The 19,406-nt window shown below is 42.6% G+C and overlaps 1 protein-coding gene across 4 annotated transcripts in view; it reads left to right on the forward strand.

Annotated features, from left to right (window-relative positions):
• The window catches only part of LEF1 (lymphoid enhancer binding factor 1), a 252,049-nt gene that overhangs the window by 171,542 nt on the left and 61,101 nt on the right, over positions 1–19,406 (forward strand). For 2 of the 4 annotated variants that reach the window (XM_086962011.1, XM_086962009.1), the window contains exons 6-8: positions 4,680–4,763; positions 7,776–7,901; positions 15,668–15,830. In XM_086962011.1, the coding sequence (XP_086818137.1) occupies positions 4,680–4,763; positions 7,776–7,901; positions 15,668–15,830 (373 nt within the window). The remainder of the gene's footprint in view (positions 1–4,679; positions 4,764–7,775; positions 7,902–15,667; positions 15,831–19,406) is intronic. The other 2 variants (XM_086962012.1, XM_086962010.1) reach the window with 1 other exon arrangement.

Genomic DNA, 19,406 nt, shown 5'->3' on the forward strand with positions numbered 1-19,406 from the left:
CGCTGAGGTTTAGAGTTCGACTATGTGTTGCCTGGTCGTGTTACATGATTAACACATTTAATATGAAATCTCAGAGTTCGCACGGTATGGGTGTGTATTTAAATAAGTAGTCGGAGAAGAAATTAAAGTTGTTGAGCATGCCTTTCACCAAGTGCCTTGTATAGGAAACATGTTTTGAATTAGGCTCGGTGAGTTTGAGAACAGGCTCCTGGAGTTAGGATCTGCGGTTAGTTTGTGCTTTCATTGAACGAGAACAGAAAACAGTGAGTTAGTTGCTTTGCTTGACCTCTGCTTTACAGCTTGGGCGTTTGCTCTCTGGCAGTACAAGATGGAGTTAAAGTCTTGGATTCTGTGTCTTCAATTCTCTACGCCTGAACCTAGCTTACCAAATTCTCTCTCTTCCCTAAATATCAGCCAATGGGAGACCCTTGCAAGCAGACAGCTTGGCAAAGGGCACTTTTTACATGGAAACTGTCAATCAATAGCGCTGTGTGTGAACCAAATTGATCGAGCCAATTCTTAAAGAGCCTGTTCAATTATTCTGTCTGAACTCTGCTGCTTAAGTACATTAATGCTGTTCAATGTGGCAGCCGTCCCAAGCGGAGGCCGAGTCCAGCAGGAAAAACAGTTCAAAGAGATCTACTTGGAAGTGTTGAGTGCATCAAAGGATGTCCAGAACACACTGGCTAACATGGGACCATAAAAAGGCTTCTATTCCAAACTAAGTTGTATGGGACAGCAATCACATTATTGCAAAGTTAAATGTTTGCAACTCATGAATCACCACGAAAGTGGGTGGTTGTGCATGGGCATTCCCTTTCTAGCTGGCACTGTTTAGTATTAAGCCTACGTTAACTTTCTGTGGCAAGTGTCATTACCTCCTCGTCCCGCCCTCGCTTCCATTCCTTACACTATGAGGCATCCCTGCCTCACCAGACACCCATACCACGTAGCCCCCACCCCCTCAAACCTCCTGTAATAACACATAGACCAAAACCATACCAAAAGGTTGGCCTGGACTACTACGGAGGGAGGGATGTAAGTAATGGAAGCGAGGGAGTAGGACTCAGAGTAATGCAATTACCGGTAAGTAATTGAGGCATGATGGGTGGTTCATGTCCAACACGACACATGGGTAAGATGGCATATCCATGTCTTCAGAATTTTTGAAAGTTATTGCATGTTCATATATTGAAGGCCTGGGACTTTGATGCAGTGTATTATGGTTATCGAATTCGGTCCAGGAAAAGTGAAGGATTCATTTTTAGGTCAAGCCTGGGCAGCGCATGCGCTACTCTGCGAGGCATGCTGTATTGAAGTTTGTACTTGAAGCCCGCCCACTCTCTGCCCATATTTGTCATTGGCTTGTGCCATTGTCCTTCATAAATGCTGGCTTCTTATTCCTAATTAGGCCTGTTAGTCCCTCCTTAATACCGCCTTGTTCTTCATTTGCAACCTCCCATGAGGACTGGCTCTTTTACTTCGGTTGTCACACAGTACATCTTCCTTAGTCTGTAAGCACTATTTTCTGTAACTCTGCTATTCCTTCAAGCATTTGGAATGCAATAGGTTACACATTTGCAAGAGTTTAAGCTATTGGCATTGTAAATGACAATGCCTTTTATTTATGTTTTAAAAAAAAATCAAAACATAAATAAAAGGCATTGTCATTTACAATGCCAATAGCTCAAACTCGCGTAAGTGCGAGACCTATTGCTTTGCAGTGGGTGGGTTTGTGTCCGCTTGCGTCTTAGGAAGTACATTGTATTTGATGGAACAACAAAAATACAATAGTAAGGGTCTCTAAAATGGAAGGGGGGTGTAACTATACCAAGCTTTAGTTCCTTGTCTGAATTCCTTTCCAAAATAACAATTCTCTAGTTACATTAGACCGTCTTTCATTATCGAAATTGTCTATGTGGAGCCCACACATGCAGTGGGAAAAGGTATCAATACACTTCAGATAACCTATTTCTTTGTACCATGAATTGTAGTTTTTTTCCTTCAAAATATATATACTCTGTGGATACGTTTTACTGGACAAAAGTGGAATAAAATGATTTGATAGCATTTTTAGGTCTACGTTGCAAGGCCTTTTGATACCGTACAGTGGTCTAAGAGCCCGTCTATTACTTACCATCTTTGGCTTCACTGTCACTCTTGTTTGCTTGCTTCTAAATTATTAGCGCACCTGGGCTGCACTGCCTGTTCTTGCTGTGTCCCTTTTCTGGAGCCTGGACCCAATACTTGTGTCCTTCCACTGCTCTATTTTCAGATGCTTTCTTTTTGTTTACGCTCTCTAAGAGAGTGAGTGTGTTTTCCTGTCTCCCTCGTGTATGTCCCCCCTCCACATGTGCTTCCCCCATGCCCTTGTGTGCTTTTCCCACACCTGCTTTACTTTTTTGCCTGTATGCTTCTCCCCACCTCCGTGTTGCGTTTTCTCTCTTTTACATTAATTTCGACCATATTCCTCTCTTTTCCCCATTTGTTTCTACCCCTCGTGTTGCTTCCCCTACCCGTTCCCACCTTCAGTAGTCTCCAGCTGCGGCCCGTGCAGGTAAGAGTGGTGGGGCCAGGTTGGCGGGGGGGGGGGGGGGGGGGGGGGGGATGGGCAGATTTCAACAGACGAGGACGAGGGAAAATTATTTATTTATTTAATTTCTTCTTGTGGTCATCTGTTGAATCCCCACCTAACCCGCCCCGCCACCCCACCACTCTTTCATGCATTAGCCATGGCTGGTTGTCTCCCCTTCTTTGTATTGCTTCCGCACTCCCTGCACTGATTCACCCACCCCTCCTGTTGCTTCCCCCCTTCAGTGTTGTCTCTCACTAGTTACTTCCGCCCCTCCGTGTTGCAACCCCCCACTCGAACAACTTTTTTTTTGCCAATCCAACTTGGATCAGGAAACAGAAAAAAATAAGCACTTGCGTCATTTTGCAGGTGCACATGTTCTTGCTGCGTGCTTTCAAAATGATGCAGCGTATGTTTATTTTCCTTTTGTTTAATCAGTTTGTACCACCCAAGTAAACACCGAAAAGAGAGCATGACAAGTTTGCTTCATTTTATTTGTCAACACATTGATGAAGTGTATAATACAGTTAATCTTCTATAAAATTCTATGCATTTGAGTTTCTAAAAGGTATATGGCTTTTGTAGAGAACAGCTAGTAAGAAAATATGGTCAGTAAAATTGATTTTGTGAAATTTGATGTACATCAACGTGTTTTGGGTAATTTCAGAGCTGAAGATAAACTGATGCGTGCACTCCAGTTTCTAGGACACAATAGATGCAATGTAAAAAATCCTCTAGCAATTAACTGAATTACATTGTATTCACATTCGGTCACTGTAACATAGAAATGCTAGATTTAAACCGGCCACCGTATAATTATAAATACAGCTGCTTTTAATAAGGCATAGTGCAAATGTAGAAAGGAAAGGAGTGTACCAGGCAGCATAGAGGTGCATGGACGGATAGGTGAGTAGAAGAAGCATCCTAAAACGAGCTTCAAGGGGGTAAGAAAGGGCGGGATGGAGCATGGAGAGCAGATGTATAAAACCCAGAATGTTTTGGTCGGCATTGTGGCTATTTATTTCGGTGTCAAAGTGGTTGTAAACCTACTAGTTGTGCCTCCTTAGGAGCAAAGGGTGTATGTAGGTTGCTATAGAACCAAGTGATGCTCCTGCAACGGGAACTCAAATCATAATGCTAGGAACATCCTCTTTTTGATTTCCCTCTTCGACTATTGGATTAATTCGCTATTTAGTGAACAGGGGCTGTTTTCACTGGACAGTTGCCCTTCTGGAAATATGTCAAATAGAATGAGTCTTAACAACGCTGTATTGACACAAAGCACAGGCAAAGCAAGACAGCTCCTGGCACTCAATCATTACCCCATCCATGATGCCAGTACCACTTGGCGTTCTGATGCCACCCCTCAGTAATATGTAATGGCTTGCATTGGTTCCAGAAAGGCAAGTAAAGTTGGACTGACTGTCACACACCACAAGGGGCAGCATGGTGGAAGGAAATAATGTGGGAGATACACTGGGGTTGAATGCATGCAATGTCTAAAGGCACATTCCCGCCTTTTCCCCCTACTTTAAATGCAGACGGTCATTTCAGTGCTGTAAAGGTGTGCCGTTCTTTCATTAAAAAATGACAGTGACCTCAGACCTGTTCCAATCGTGTCCTCATGGTCTAAAAGAGACATGCGTCTTCTTACAACCAGGCTTGTTACAAGCAGGCATTGGGGATCATGTGTTCATCCTCTGTTGAGCTTCTTCAGGTGCATTCCATTAGAATTTAACATGACTCAAGGCCTACCTAACTCTCTGCAAGACATTTTGCGTCTTGGTCTTCTGTGATTATTCAACACATGCTCCACGCATGTGCATTGCAAAGATTCTGAAGATGATCTCACTATAGAGCAACAAACATACAGAAGACGTTTCTAAAAATGGTTGTAAATCTACTTTTAATGAAAGTTTAGCATGTACTCGTCGTTGAATATGGTTATAAATGCTGTAAAATGTTTAAGGCATAAAGCAAAGAATAGACCCAACCAGACAGCTTGAGCTAGGCCTTCGGCTGCCTCTCTTTCAATCAGGTATTGTATGATTCTGTGATGGATTGATGCCTGTCCTGTCTGATGGGTTCCTTTTTTCTGTGACATCAGGCAAGGTCAGCCTGTGTACCCCCTCCCAAGCGGATTCAGGCATTCCTACACATCCACGCTCTCAGGCGACACATCCATGTCCAGGTAGGTAGAAGAGATGCGTGCTGGTGGGAGAAACTCCCATGTGCAAGGGGCCGGTTCCTGTCCTCCTTGCGCTGTACTTACCTCTGCTTGGCTACGTCATTTCAAAGTCTTCGGCGGGCTTTGTATTAGACCCGTTACCTTCAGCATGCCAGTGTCACACAATAGTAACCTCCCACCCTTAAATAAGTTTGGCAAGTTAAAAATACTTCCAAATGGCAATTTGCCTACACGATAGCCCGTAAGGGGTTTCGGATGCAGCATTTTAGTGATAAAATGCTTCACCTTTTCCAGTCAGACAAGATATTGGTTAAGATAATGACCACGTGGCATGTTCCCTAAATAACAGTTCACGAACAATTGTAATCCCACAATACATATCTGTAAGCACACATGACACGGCTCTACCTGCTGTGCATAGCACTCTGTATGTTTCTAATGTCAGTTGAGAAGAGTGCTTAATTTTAGCTGAGCCTCTACTGCGTGACGCGTCTGCATACTGAAGGGACTGCGTCGCATGCTCTGCTTGGTGTTTTCAAGGTGGTAGCGTTTTCTGTCTAGTTTGTGATGTGCGCTTTAACTTCCAGAGGATTCCAGGGTGGCATCTGAATACCAGATGGTCTGTCTATTATTTTTCCTTCTATACAAAATCAATACATTGTCCTCTTTTATGGACTTTCTAGACATGTCCTTCCTCATATGCCTAGTAGTAGCAAAGTATACATTCATAGATGTACAGACAGCAACACTGTTCTAAGAGAAGTTGGGGTACTTTGTGGGGCAAATTAAATGGTTTTCAGACTAAGGGCCAAATTTCGACTTTGGCAGGCGGCCTGCCGTCCTTCGGGGTGGCTGTCCATCATGGTCGTTCTTCTGAAGGCATTGCAAGTTTGGTATGGAGATACTTTTTTCAGGCACCTGCACACCAATCATTTAAGTTCCCCAAAACCAAATAGTCCAATATTTTTTTTTACTCAAAAACAAAAACGTGATCTCCACGCCACGGGCGCTTTCTCCAAGGTCGTGGGAGTAATTTTCCCTTTTTCATCTGGTTCATACTACCAGGCTTTTCGTGGTGGTGATGAACAGGAAAAAAACCATAAGATTATGCTCAAATTAGTGCGAGTGGTCTCATGTCCTTACTCCCACATTCCTAGCTCTTTTGGGACGTTGGAATGAACCTTCCGATGCCAGAGCAGCGGGGACACTGCTGTCCAAAAGATAATTGTCTGCCCGACTCGAAATAGGGCGGACGGACCTACAGTTTGGCGTACAGCATTCTCTGCCACATTTGTGGCCGCCCACCCTATCCACCAAACTCTAAATTGGGCCCGAAGTAAGCTTTGTTATAGTCTGCTGGGCTGAGATTTGTGGTCAAAATGAGCCTAAAATATATAATGAGGTCTCAGGCACAGCGCGTCTTACCGTGCTTTATGCACTTGTGAAATCTAACTTTTAACACTACATTATAGGTGCTGCCCTGGGCCAATATCTATTGTTTCCAATCAAGTGTTTATTTATCAAGGAGCCGTTCCCACAGTTTAAAGGGACTTCCAGGGCAAACATGTACTTACATATAGACAGTTTCCTCCTTGGTAGGGTCTATATAATAAAGATTTGAGAGATCCTCCTAGGAATTTCATTTATCTGAAGGTTTGTTTTGCTGCTGCAGTCCCATTAAGCAAAGTTGGATAATGTGTATTGCATATCGCATATGAATGTGTCACCTGTGACCATATCATGTAGTATGCATGAAAACACTTCGGCAATTTTATAAGGCTCAGCTTTGAGGTATAAAGTCATCACAAACATATCTACAGGCCTTGGGAAATGACTGTTATTTCTTGCATGTCTTTCCACTTTCTTTATCTGTGGTTGGTGATGGAGGATATCTGAAAAATGTGGTCATGATCTACCTATGCATTGTGATATATGTTTTTAGAAAACTTTAAACCGCAGGGCTTCTCAGACCTTAAGGCGTAGCAGACTGCACTCATACTTGGTGAAAGACTGACACAGGATACTTGATTCAGCCAATATGGAGTCCATGGCTGCTGTCTATGCTTTCATTCTGTTTGCAGGTGTCTATGTGCAGGCAAGCATTGTTCTGTCATCGTGCCTCACTGCAGACCTATTCTGGGGCTAATGTCATCAGATGACCAGGAGGTTAAATCTTTCTGTGACTGAACACTACACATTGACTTAATCTGGCGGCTCCCTTTCGCTGCTGTCCAGCAGTGGTGATGCAGCATGTTGAACTCTGCATGACATGGACAAAAAATGTCTTGTGATCTCTTGCTGCTGGTGCAGGCCTCTGCCCAAAGAGCTTATAATTCTCAGTGGAGGGCTAGACATGCAGAACTATTGATTATATGGCTAGAAATAGACAGCCTAGATAGCAACATTGTACACGTGGCTGATGAGGCATAGCACATTAAAACGTGGTCATTCTGGCCAGTTAGAAGAGAGAAAAGTGAAGAATCGAGCTGAGCAATTTGTACACAATGGATTGTGGTGTTGTGGACACAATTCTCCTTTAAGAGCATTCACTTTCAAGAAAAAAACAGTGTGCTAATTATTTAGACTTGCATTGTAGCACCTCATTAAAAATGTGAATAATAAAAAATAGTTGGGTGCAGGGCTCTGAACAGGACTGCTCTGCTTGGTTTGAGAACCTCTGTTATGATATACTGTCGGTGTGGACTTTGTGTGCAATACATAAAGGTGCTTTGGTTACATTTCACATTTAGCTGTGTAAATAGCAAATATTTATTTGTCACTTTTGTTGGATGTGAAATTTTAAATGCTTATTAGAGAAATGTCTTTTGTGATTTTTTTTCTGTCTTCCAACGTGGTGGATGTTTTATATTGTCTATTTCAAGTGTTTAGATGCATGAAGCATACATTCTATAAGCTGATAAAATGCAAGCAGGACACAGATCTGCACATAAAATGCTCTATATTTGTGCCTTCAATGCGCATGTGCGATTTTCTAGTTCTCCCTTTCTGTTCTAGGTTTTCACATCACATGGTCCATGGTCCTGGAGGCCCACACACGACAGGAATCCCACACCCAGCAATTGTTAATCCTCAGGTGAAACAAGAGCACCCGCACAGTGACAGCGACCACCTTATGCACATGTGAGTCTGTCCTCCTCCACTATTTAAATGAGCAAGCTAAGTCACTCAATGTTATGACCAAACATTCATCTCCCTCTTTAAGGCAGTTGTGCAGGGTATTGTGGATAGCCTATACAACAGGGTCGGCTGTCCCTTCAACATGTGGCAGCGGGTGATAGACTCTCCATGAGAAGCTTGAGAACACTGCCTGAGAAATGAGTACTAATTGGTGAAAAGTGTTGTAGTCATAGGAGACTGAATAATGCATCCAGCCAATATCTGCCCTTTAAGTCTCTGGCCTCTTTGGAGGATTCAGCTAGTTTGACTAATACAGTTGAGAACACTTAGGGCCTCATTTATGAAGTGACGCATCGCTGCGTGAAACCAGCGATGCGTCACTTTTGCGACACCAATGATGCGTCATATTTACAGTATGACGCATCATGGCGCAATGAGTTACAGATAAGTCAGTATTTCTGACGTATCTGTATGGCGCAAAAGTGACGCATTGCTATATTGTGTCACAAAAGTGACGCAACTCCAGCAATGTGTCCTTTCACATGGGGTCAGTCTTATGCCTGCTGTGAGGCAGGCATGAGAAATTGACGCATTTGTGTCCTAGAAGTGGCCTAGTGAAATCTTATAGATTTCACTGCGTCACTTCTATGACCCTTTCTTGCGTCAGAAAGCCCCCCCCCTGCATACATTATACCTGGCGTAGGTATATATAGCGCAGGGGGTTACAAAGTGACGCATCTACCTAGTCACTTTGTAAATATGGTGCAACAAGGCACATTTTTTACGCTGCTGGTGCGTCACAAAAAGTGATGCACCGGCGGCGTAAAAGTGACGCATGGCCTAATAAATGAGGCCCTTGATATCAAAATAGAGACCATCTACGTTTTTACTCATATGTATTGAAATGCTCGTGCCACATATTGTGAATCTTAACCCTGCTCCTGGCTCAGCACTCAGTTGAACCTTTTCATAGTCAAGTACACAATGATGTCCCATATCTCTTCTGAAAAAGGTCATTGACACAGTCAAATAACACATTATTGGGGAGTGAGCTTCTGTGTACTGTCATAAGCAGAAATATGATTTAGCTCATATGTGTGTAGTTTATAAATATTATATTCCATTACATGCATTCAGACCTTTCACCCTCCTAAAAATGTGGTTAAACTACCAATTGGTAAAGGCATTGTTGCAAAATATGTCTAAATAAGAGATGCTTCGAACCGGCGTTTGGTGCTTGCAGAACAGCGGGGGCAGGCGCACTAAGGACTGCACGCCCCAGAATCCAGTGGGGCGAACGGCGGACTTGCAGCCCCTCCCCCTTGACACCGGGGGGGATTTAACCAGCAGGCCTATCCCGCCGCGCGGGCAGGCGCCGGGCTAAGCCCGGGCAAAGGGCGGGCCGTCTGTGGCCGTCAGAGGCCGGGCTGGGACATCCCTCTAGGCACCTGATTAAGGTGAGTGACATTAAGCACTATGGGGAAACGTACAGTTACATCAGGTCCAAAAACCTCCACTGCCACTACCATCGAAAGCATGCTCGAAAAAGCTGTTTGTATGGTCTCATCGGAATTTGAACAAACTGAGAGGAGACTTTCCATGGGCCAATCAGCACCTCAATTTCATGTGTCTGGAGACGCAGAGCGGGGTAACTCAATTTTCCCTTCCCATTATCACCTAATGTATTAATTACCACCCCGTCAGCGAGAAATGTTGCCTGTGGGCTCTGAGATTAATGAGGATGATGTGGACATTTCTGACTGGCCACTACGGCCTCAAGTTAATGCCCCAGTCACTAAAGCAGCGGGGGAAAAAAGGAAGAGAGGCACGTCAAAACCCACTAGCAGTAAGAGGAAACAGCCACCCCTCCTAAAAACCCAACCCACGCCCTTGAGTTTGTGGAGACGAGGAACTATTGCTGTGAGTACTGCTGTAACTGCGAGCCCTACTGAGCAAACACACGTTAATTCCGTAGACTTGACTACATTAGAAGCTGCAGTCAACTCCATTCACACTCAAACTGAGTTAACAACTGACCAGGGTACTCATGAAAGGTCGGGTGATATCCTAATTGACACTATAATAGACTCTGTTTATGATTGTTGAAAAATCTTGGTAGACAAATAATTTAACGCTCTTTTTAAATGTCTGGACAGATTGGAAAACCTGGTTAAGAAACCGGATATGCAAAAAAAATCTGTTACCATTGTTGATAAAATCAGGGGGATCAGCATTTAAAATCAATGGAGACAATTGATCAGGGCATATCAAAGGAGAGTGGTGATTGTACGCCTCCTACTGTTAATGCTGCATGTGATAAGTGTGGCAACCCTAAGAGCAGTCCTCTCCCTAAACCCACTCCCAGTTTGATGCCCTTGTCAAATGCAGCATTTGGCAATAGGAACACTAGTAATAGTCTGTCTCGAAACCTAGTACCAGCCACTCCTGTGCCGCTGGCCCCCGTTCCTACAAGTATAGCAACTGCTCCGAATGACACTTCTATTTTTGTAAATCAGGTTAAGAGTCCATCTGAAGATGTTCTTCACTTACCACAAGAAGCTTGCCCCTATGTTATAATTTTAGCTGGCGTTCCTCCTTTGAAGAAAGACCAATCAGAGTCCTGGGAACAACTCAAGAATAAGAGTATTGACTGGTTATCAAAGTATAAGGGCCTAGGGATGGTGAACACCAATGAAATTTTAATGGTGCGGCGTGTAGGATGGGTGGGACCCCCAGAAAAGAATATCACAGGTGATTGTATAATCGTGAATTTTAGACGTCCACCCCTGGTGAAATGGCTACTGCGAGCAGAAATTCACCACAATACCGCCCCAACCCTCCTTTGGGCCCACGTAATTTTACTATCCCGACACACACCGCACATAATCGGTTCACCGTTCTGTCCAGTCTGGAGAGTCAGGACTGACTATCGAGTCAATTACCGATTATTGCACCAGAGTTAGCGAAACCCTTAATAGTCTGTCCGGTTGTTACTGAACACAGATCCCAACTTAAAAGTGCTATGTTGGAACATCGCAGGATTAAGATCCAAACTGAATTTCACGGAGTGGGTTGATCTGGTTAGTAATTATGGCATTCTGATGTTCCAGGAGACATGGTGCACAAATTAATTGTTTCTTGAAGGATTGGTGTGTTATAATAGTATTATACCCAGCCCCAAAACAGTCATCCGTGTGGGGGATTATCAACATGGATAAAGATCTCAGCTGGGGGTAATATAAAACCCCTGGCGACAAACAATGAGAACTTCCAAGCCGCGATCTACTCACATGGGGCCTCGATATGTTTAATTAACTTTTATAATAATGATTTTACATCACTACCAAATAGGAATTTTATTAATTTGTTTGAATTTATTGATAAACTAGAAGATGAGCAGAGGTATGGTAAATTAGACGGAATCTGCCTAGGCGGGGATTTCAATGCACGATTGCATAGTGGTAGTGACAACACTACCACTACCCCGGTTAGGGACAACTCATGTAAAAGAGGGGAGGAACTTCGCAATCATTTATCCTCCCGTAACTTAATTAACGTAATGGAAAAGGCTGGCGTTGATTCAAATAAGGGTCCATTGCCTACCTACAGAGGACATGGCTGTACATCCATTATAGATTATGTCTTTATATCATCCTCATTGGTAAACTTTCTAGCAAAGGCTGAGGTTTTATGTACAAGTCAAGGTGATCATAACCCAATGTTAGCAACTATTAGACTCTTTTCTAAATTTACCACCCAAAGGGAAATAGGGGCTAAACATTTGGTGGCATACACTGACAAACTCAGAGTGATATGTAAGGGCATAGATAATAAAGCCCTTTTTGCACGCATGATAAAATCGCATCCCCTATTGGTATATACGTGTTTATCGAGCAGTACCTCGGGTGGAGAGATTATTGAGGCCTTTAGTGGTTTATGTGCTGGTATCAAACATATAATCTCCAAACCTGTTATCAACTCAAGCAAGAATCCCAGATGGTTCGATGGCACATGGTCGCGGGCTAACAGAGAACTGCGTGAAGCAGTAGCGGCTACACCCAAGGATATAGCTCTAGTTAGATCATTAAGAGCCTCCTATAAGAAAGCAACTAAACTACGCTCAGAAGAGATATTGAAAGAACGCTGGGATAACCTTGCTAGTGCTGCCTCACTTAAGGATGTAACTGGATTCTGGAAAGAAGTTAAAGCCATGAGGTCTTTGGACTCTAATATTACTCCCATAAGTTGTAACATACCTACCGAACTATGGGAGGAGCACTTGCCAGAATCTATGCAGCTACTACAAAGACCTCTAGTAGTCATACCAGCTTCCCATTCCTAAAGGTTGCCATAACTGTACTTGAAGTCGAGGATGCCATACACCAAAGTTTAGGGAATAAAGCCCCAGGTTCGGATGGGCTATCAATCGACCTTATAAAACACGAACCGGACTTTTGGGCTCCCCTTTCATGTCATGTTTTTAATAACTTGACTAATACAGCTATCCCGAGCACTTGGTCGACCAGTATTATTGTGCCCATTTTAAAAAAAGGTGACAGATCCAACCCCAGCTGTTACCACCCAATTTCTCTGATAGACAATACTTTGAAGATCTTGGGCAGGGTTGTCTTTAATAAGGTTAGGAACTGGGCTGAAGACAACCAAATTTTAAATTGTTGTCAGCTGGGCTTTAGATGCAATGTTGGAACTGTGAAACAGTGTTTGAATTTGAATCTTATTCTGGGCAAATACACAATCGCTCAAAAAGTTCCACTTTATTTGGGTTTTATGGATTTAACCTCAGCCTTTGATTTTGTTAATAGATCGCGTTTATGGGAGATCCTTCTAAATGATGGGTTGACTAGGCTTTGGTTCATTTTTTGGCATATTTGCACAGGGACTTGAAGGCACGGGTGAGGATAAGTAATGATGGAGAGGTTTCTGGGGATATTGTCATTGGTAGAGGGGTCAAACAAGGTTGTGTTCTGGCCCCTCTACTTTTTATCCTTTATTTAAATGAATTACATAACTCCCTGTCTAAACTGACCAGTGACGTACCCAAAATTATTGGTGAATTATTCCCTGTGCTTTTATACGCAGACAATGTGGTTCTTATGGGCCACACCCCCAACGCACTTCGCACTTTAGTTACAGATTTGTGTCTTTTATGGCCGATCTGGACCTCTGCACTAATTTAAAAAAATCTTATATAATGACTTGTGGGCCGAAAAAACACTGCATTAATTCTATAACATCGGGCAGTGAATCGCTAACATGCACAAGCACTTTTCCTTACCTGGGCCTAGTTTTCTCAGAATCAGACTCCTGGCAGGCCCACGTGGCCCACGGCAGAAGCAAACTCTCCAAAGCGGTTAATTCTATCATTAGTCTTCGGCAGCCAAAACAAGCAGAGGTGGTGTTACCGTTGATTCAGATATATAAATCGCAATGTGTATCAACGGCCACTTATGGTGCTGAAGTCTGGAGGTATGTGAATTGTAATGGGATCCAAATTGAAGAGAATAGATTTTGTAGAAAAATTATTGGGGCTCAAAGTTCATCACCTACTTACATATGCCATAAGGAATTGAATCTTTATTATGTGGAGGATTTTATCAGGTCTCGCCCAGCTATATTTTGTTAAAAATATGGCAGAGCCCCGCTGCGATTTTAACAAGAGAGATAATTACGGACTGTCTCAAGTGTGGCAAGGGTGGTAGAATACCCTGGCTTGCCGCAGTAAAAGGCAGCCTAGCAAGTGTGAATTTGGAGCACATTTTCTCATGTCCACTAGCACTGGAAGGTATAAGCATGAAATCGCTCAGGGAGGCGTTGTATGACCTGTATCATAAAGAAAGACAGAACATCGAGCACCATAAACCATTGATTGTTAGATATATGCCCCTTCTGGAGGTACGGAGCATTCAACATCACATGCCACAGAAATATCTTAAGAAAAATATAGGGGGATGGAAAAGGAGCTTACTCTTCCGCCATAGGGATGGCAGTATAAAAGATTCACTCTGCTTCCCGATAGGATTTAACAGCAACCTTGAGCAGTTGTGCTGCCCATGCGGTACTGGTAGCAAACAAACACTGTTACATTTTTTACTCTTTTGTAAATTCTATGCAAGATATACAAAACAGTATTTAATTCCCTATTTTAAGGCATGGGCTATTTTGGATTTTAAATTAGCATACCTTGACATTTTACAGCTAGGAAATGACAACTTGATTTTTCGTGCAAGCACGTTCCTACAAGCTGCGGTACGCTCACGTGCTTCCATGAATGAACTTTAATGCACCACAAATTCTGTAACACCACCTAGTGAAATGTACCTTTTATCTTTGCTCCTATGATGGCCATTAACATTGCCCGCAACCAATACCTTGATGATACAACTAGTATTTATAGAACTAGTAAAGGGGTTTAGTTTAGTTATACTTGTACCTTGATGCCTATCATTGCTTGACCTATTGCACGTTATCGCACTTTACTTGTAATATACTGCTGATTTTGCACATTGGCCTAAAACCTCATACTTTGCACTCTGCTATTAATGCTGCTAGATTTTGTAGGTCCGTCCAACCCTTTTATTGTGATTTTAATACCGTAACTTTGCATTTGTGTTGGATGATATTGTATATTTATATGTTTTAAAACTTGTACTGTATTTTTATTGGTGGTGATGAACTGTGCTTTTATGGATATCTTTATTCGAATAAAGATCATTTGACTTGACTTGATATCTAAATACTGTGGTAAAATTGATAGAATACAGACTTACCAAATAGCAGATTTGTATAAACGTATATTTGCAACAGGGTTGGAGCCAGTGTGTTAGTATGCTGCCCGTCTGGAGTGTTTCATATCTGCGACATACTAAGTGCTACATAAGTATACACCATTCTTTAGTCAATATTCCCCGGCGGATTGTCCGTAAGGGAAAACCAATATACTGTAAAACGTAAAAATGCGAATGGAAATCCGATTGAGTGGCCCAGAGGTGCAAACACCAGCAGTGTGTAATTTGTCTTTAAGAGCTCCTCAGCCATGCTCTGACCTCAACAATTAGATCTACAGTAAGTGCCACTGAGGCACGATTGTCAGTGAAGAGTAAGGGACTTTGAGAATGCACTTTTTTATATATCTCTCTCTGCTATCCTATTCTAAATGTTTACGTTGTTTCCCATTGCCTTTGCTAGTTGGACATCCATAAAGTAATCTCCGTCCCCAAAACTTTACATAATAATATTATGTTGGGTTTAAACTTTATTTGCATTTGATTGTCAAGAGAATAAAAGGGGCAGCTACAGTTATTTTAGATATTGATCAAATAAGCCCTATTTTGCCACTGTGATATTTTCTTGAATCTTCTAATACCATACTCAAGAAGACAAAATAGAAATGTTCTTTGATTAGAATGGCTTTATGTTAGCTAAGCTGCCATCATGTTATAAACTAAGAAATTGTATTTGATAAGTTGTAGCAAAGAAATGAACATTTATAAAAACAAAACATGTCTTGCATAAAATAAAGCACTAAAAGGATGGGTAGGAAATGTAGCAAATTTAGAATCATCTATGTATTCCAAGGACAGAAAAGGGAACTCACTATTTCCACACGTGCAGAAATTATGTTTTTGAGAGCTGTTCTGCACATAAACGTGTTTTTCAAACTTATGAACTACACATACTATAAGTATGTGTTGGATGAATCTAAGTGTATGACATATCTCCTCTTATTTTCTTCTAATCTGTGTCTTTAGGAAGACTCAGCATGAGCAGAGGAAGGAGCAAGAGCCAAAAAGACCTCACATTAAGAAGCCTCTCAACGCTTTCATGTTATACATGAAAGAAATGAGAGCAAATGTAGTAGCAGAGTGTACGCTGAAAGAGAGTGCAGCTATCAACCAGATACTCGGTAGACGGGTAAGTCGAGGAACGATTCATTGAATGTGCTTTAACAAGGTACTTATCACATCTGTTCTTTTGAAATATGGACAACCTTCTCGACCATCCAAGGACACATATAATTTTTCTATACTGTTCCTAACTAACTCAGCCAATGGTAAGTAGCTGAATTTAACCAAATACCTATCTAACATGGACTTTACATTGTTATAGACAGGCATTTCCAATATCACTTGGGGCATCCCCATAAGAGAGTAAGGATATTCCTGATTTCATATTGATCATTTGTAAGTAATCCAACTGATAAATATACAACTTAGTACATGGATGTATACATTTAAAAACAAATAGATATGCAATAAAGAACGAATGATGTTAGGGTTAGAATTTAAGACCTAAGACCGCAGAATTCCACACTTATGGTAGCAATGGTACCATAATTTGTACCCAATACACTTCTGAATCTCACAGATTCTTGGAATTCTCCAAAGCATTTTCGATCTTATAATATTAATTATCCATTGGTGATAAGCACATCAGACACTGAGCCTACAAAGAGTAGGACAACTTCTTTCTCATGTTCCAGAATATTATTTTTCTGCACCATCAGAGCCTTTACCGTCCTCCATTCACTTACTGTTTGATTGCCATTGAAAACAATTAGCTTACAGGAAAATGTATAAATCAGAATCATAAATCAAGTTTATTCTGTAAATTGCTTTCTCTCAAAAAGATTTTGTCATCGGACGAGTAAAAAAAAGACAGTTACATTTTCTAGAGGCCCTTTACATCTCCAGCATCGGTCTGAATCTCAACAACTCAAGTTGTTAGTTGCAGTTAGTTTTACTAGTGACCAGTAAAATGCATGTACAACTGTATTTGCATGGATATAGCACAGACCTATTTGTGGGCCAATGGTGAACTGTATCTCAAAGGGGTTTGGAAATTATTCTTGATCCTGTATATAGGTGGAGTTTTTTTCTTGCACATTTATATTGCACATATTTACAATTTGATGGCTAGGGACATTATTTGTTTTACCCAGAATTTCATGATTTTATTCATCGCTTTTTAGGGTCAGCATCGTCTCCAGTAGACCGCATTTCCCCCATAACATCCTATGTTGTACCATCTTCCATTTCAAATTAGGTGCAGGATTTAACCATCCTTGTCCAAATTCACAGGGTTCTTTTCACAGACTTATGCCTTTTTGTTCTTTTGGTATTATTTCTTTAGAAATATGTAGCTCATCTTCTGACAAAAAGGAAGTGGTCGGGTTTCTTGGTCTTTCAGAATTCAAGGCTAAACACTTCCTGTGAAGATTGTTACAAATCTAAAATTCTGAGTCATCTTTTGGGAAACTTGCTTTAAATGAATCACAATGAGAGGGATTTTTCCTCATCTAGGGGCCGATTCTGATCTGGGTCAGAAAGGTCTCCGACTGAGCCGGATCCGGAGTGTTTTTCGACCGAGCCAGACTCCTGCAGTCCGACCGAGCAAGTACGATGCGGCCGCATGCTCACGGACTCGATTCGGTCGGACTCCCATAGAAGTCAATGGGAGCCGGTCGTAAGAGGCGTACATGGGCTCTCATTGACTTAATGTATGTCTCCCACAAGGGCGCCCCCTACAGTGGGTACGTGTTGGTGCCATCCGCACCGTACAAGCCTGTGTTGGGGAGACCCTTGGGTCTCCCCCTGTGTCTGAGTCGTAAGGCTGCGGGTGACGGGGGGTCCGACACGGACCACCAAAAGGCAGCTTCCCAGATGTTTTGTGAGCCGGAAACTTCGGACCAATCCGGCTGTCCGACACGTACATCATACTGGCTTGGTCGGAATTTGCCTCCATTGCACGGCACGGTTTGATTACAGACGAGGTGTGCGAAGTGAATCGGACCCAGAAACGATTTGGTCGGCGATTTTGCGTTTCTCTCATCGTACTTGCTCATTCGTACAGCTGTACGAGTCGAGCTGAGAACACGTGTACGGCTAGTACTTTTTACGGCTGGATCGCGTTCGGGGACCTTCCGAGAGAGATCGGAATCAGCCCCTTAGTGTGCTATATTTTTTAAAAATCCAACTAATCCCTTAATCCCTTTCACGAATATTATTAATTTGCTAGTTAAGCATTAAGGAATAGCTGAACCACAGATCAGTAGCAAAATAAATCTTAAATGACAGTGTTCCTATTGTTGCCCTAGTGGCCCTGGTCATCAGAAATCTCTTTTATGATCACCCAATCATGAGCACATTTAGGGCCCGATTCTGATGCGGTTTGGAAAGCTTCCCAACCGAATGGGTTTGGGAATGGTTTCCAACCAAATCGGATCGAGAGAGTCCAACCGACGGAGTACGATGCATCCGGATGCTTCCAGATACGATTTGGTTGGACCCCCATTAACTTCAATGGGACCCTTTGTTCCAACCGAATGCATAGGCTCCCATTGAAGGAAGAGGTGGCTGTGGAAAACCAGGCACTCTGTGCTGGGCACCCCCTGGTGCCTGCCACACTGTGCATTGCTGGTTAGGGAAGACCCATGTGTACCCCCACGGGCCTGATTGGGAAAGCTCCAGGTGGGCCTAATACAGGACCTCAAAGTCTGATTCCAACTGCTGATTCGAGTCGGACGGCACAATTCGGAAAGGCTGTCCAAATCCAGCATCGTACTAGGTTGTTTGGAAACGTGACACATAGAGACGTACAATTCTGCTCCATCCTGCTTGGTCATTCCAAATGCCATCAGGTTTGGATTGGGATATTCCTACGAGCTAACTCGCATCATACTCGGTCGGTTGGAAACTTTTCTGAGTCGGTTGGAAAGACACATTCCCGATCCGATTTGGACGGAGCAAATGCCGTTAGGAGGCCTTCCTAACCGCATCAGAATCAGGCCCTTAGTGCACAAATGTATTTTACATATTCATCTACAAATGCTCCAACTGAACCCAGCAAGGTCTATCAAATTAAACGTTTCATCTGTTGCAACACAACCTGAAAACTTGTTACAAAAAGTGACCTGGAAACTTAATGGGCATCTCAGTGCTTAATTTGTGAAAGAAAGAGTGCTGGTGCCGAAGCTCTGCTCAGAAGCCGGCGGCCAGTGTACTTAATCCTTGATGTGCTGCATACCGAGGTTGGTTGTCTTTAATCCACTACCAGATGTCCCCTTCATCTTTTTCTCGCTCTTGCAGAAACCTGATTTTTCCCAGTATGCTGGTTTAGTCATCTTTTCTTTTTCCGTTATTACAATCAGTGTGTTTTTCCTTCTCTTGCACTTGGAAAATATCAGATGGAGAAACATAAATGCAGGCCCCCCAAAAATAAGTGCTGTGCCTCCCACCAGCAACCACTGGCTCAAATTAAGCACAGGGCATTTCCATTTTGTTATATGGTTTGAACCAGTGTACAGTACAAGATGCACCTGGGTACAGTCCCCCCAGAGTTCCCACGGAGCATTTCCTCATTTGCAAATGGGTCTTATCCTGTTGAAACTATCGACGACCTTTGAGTCTCAACCTAACTAATGCCCAAACGAGAGCTGATGTATCTCACACTTAAAAAATCCTTCATAATCACAATTTCATCCATGCATAG

Source organism: Lissotriton vulgaris, chromosome 3_1 (assembly GCF_964263255.1).
Source record: "Lissotriton vulgaris chromosome 3_1, aLisVul1.2, whole genome shotgun sequence".
NCBI lineage: Eukaryota > Metazoa > Chordata > Amphibia > Caudata > Salamandridae > Lissotriton > Lissotriton vulgaris.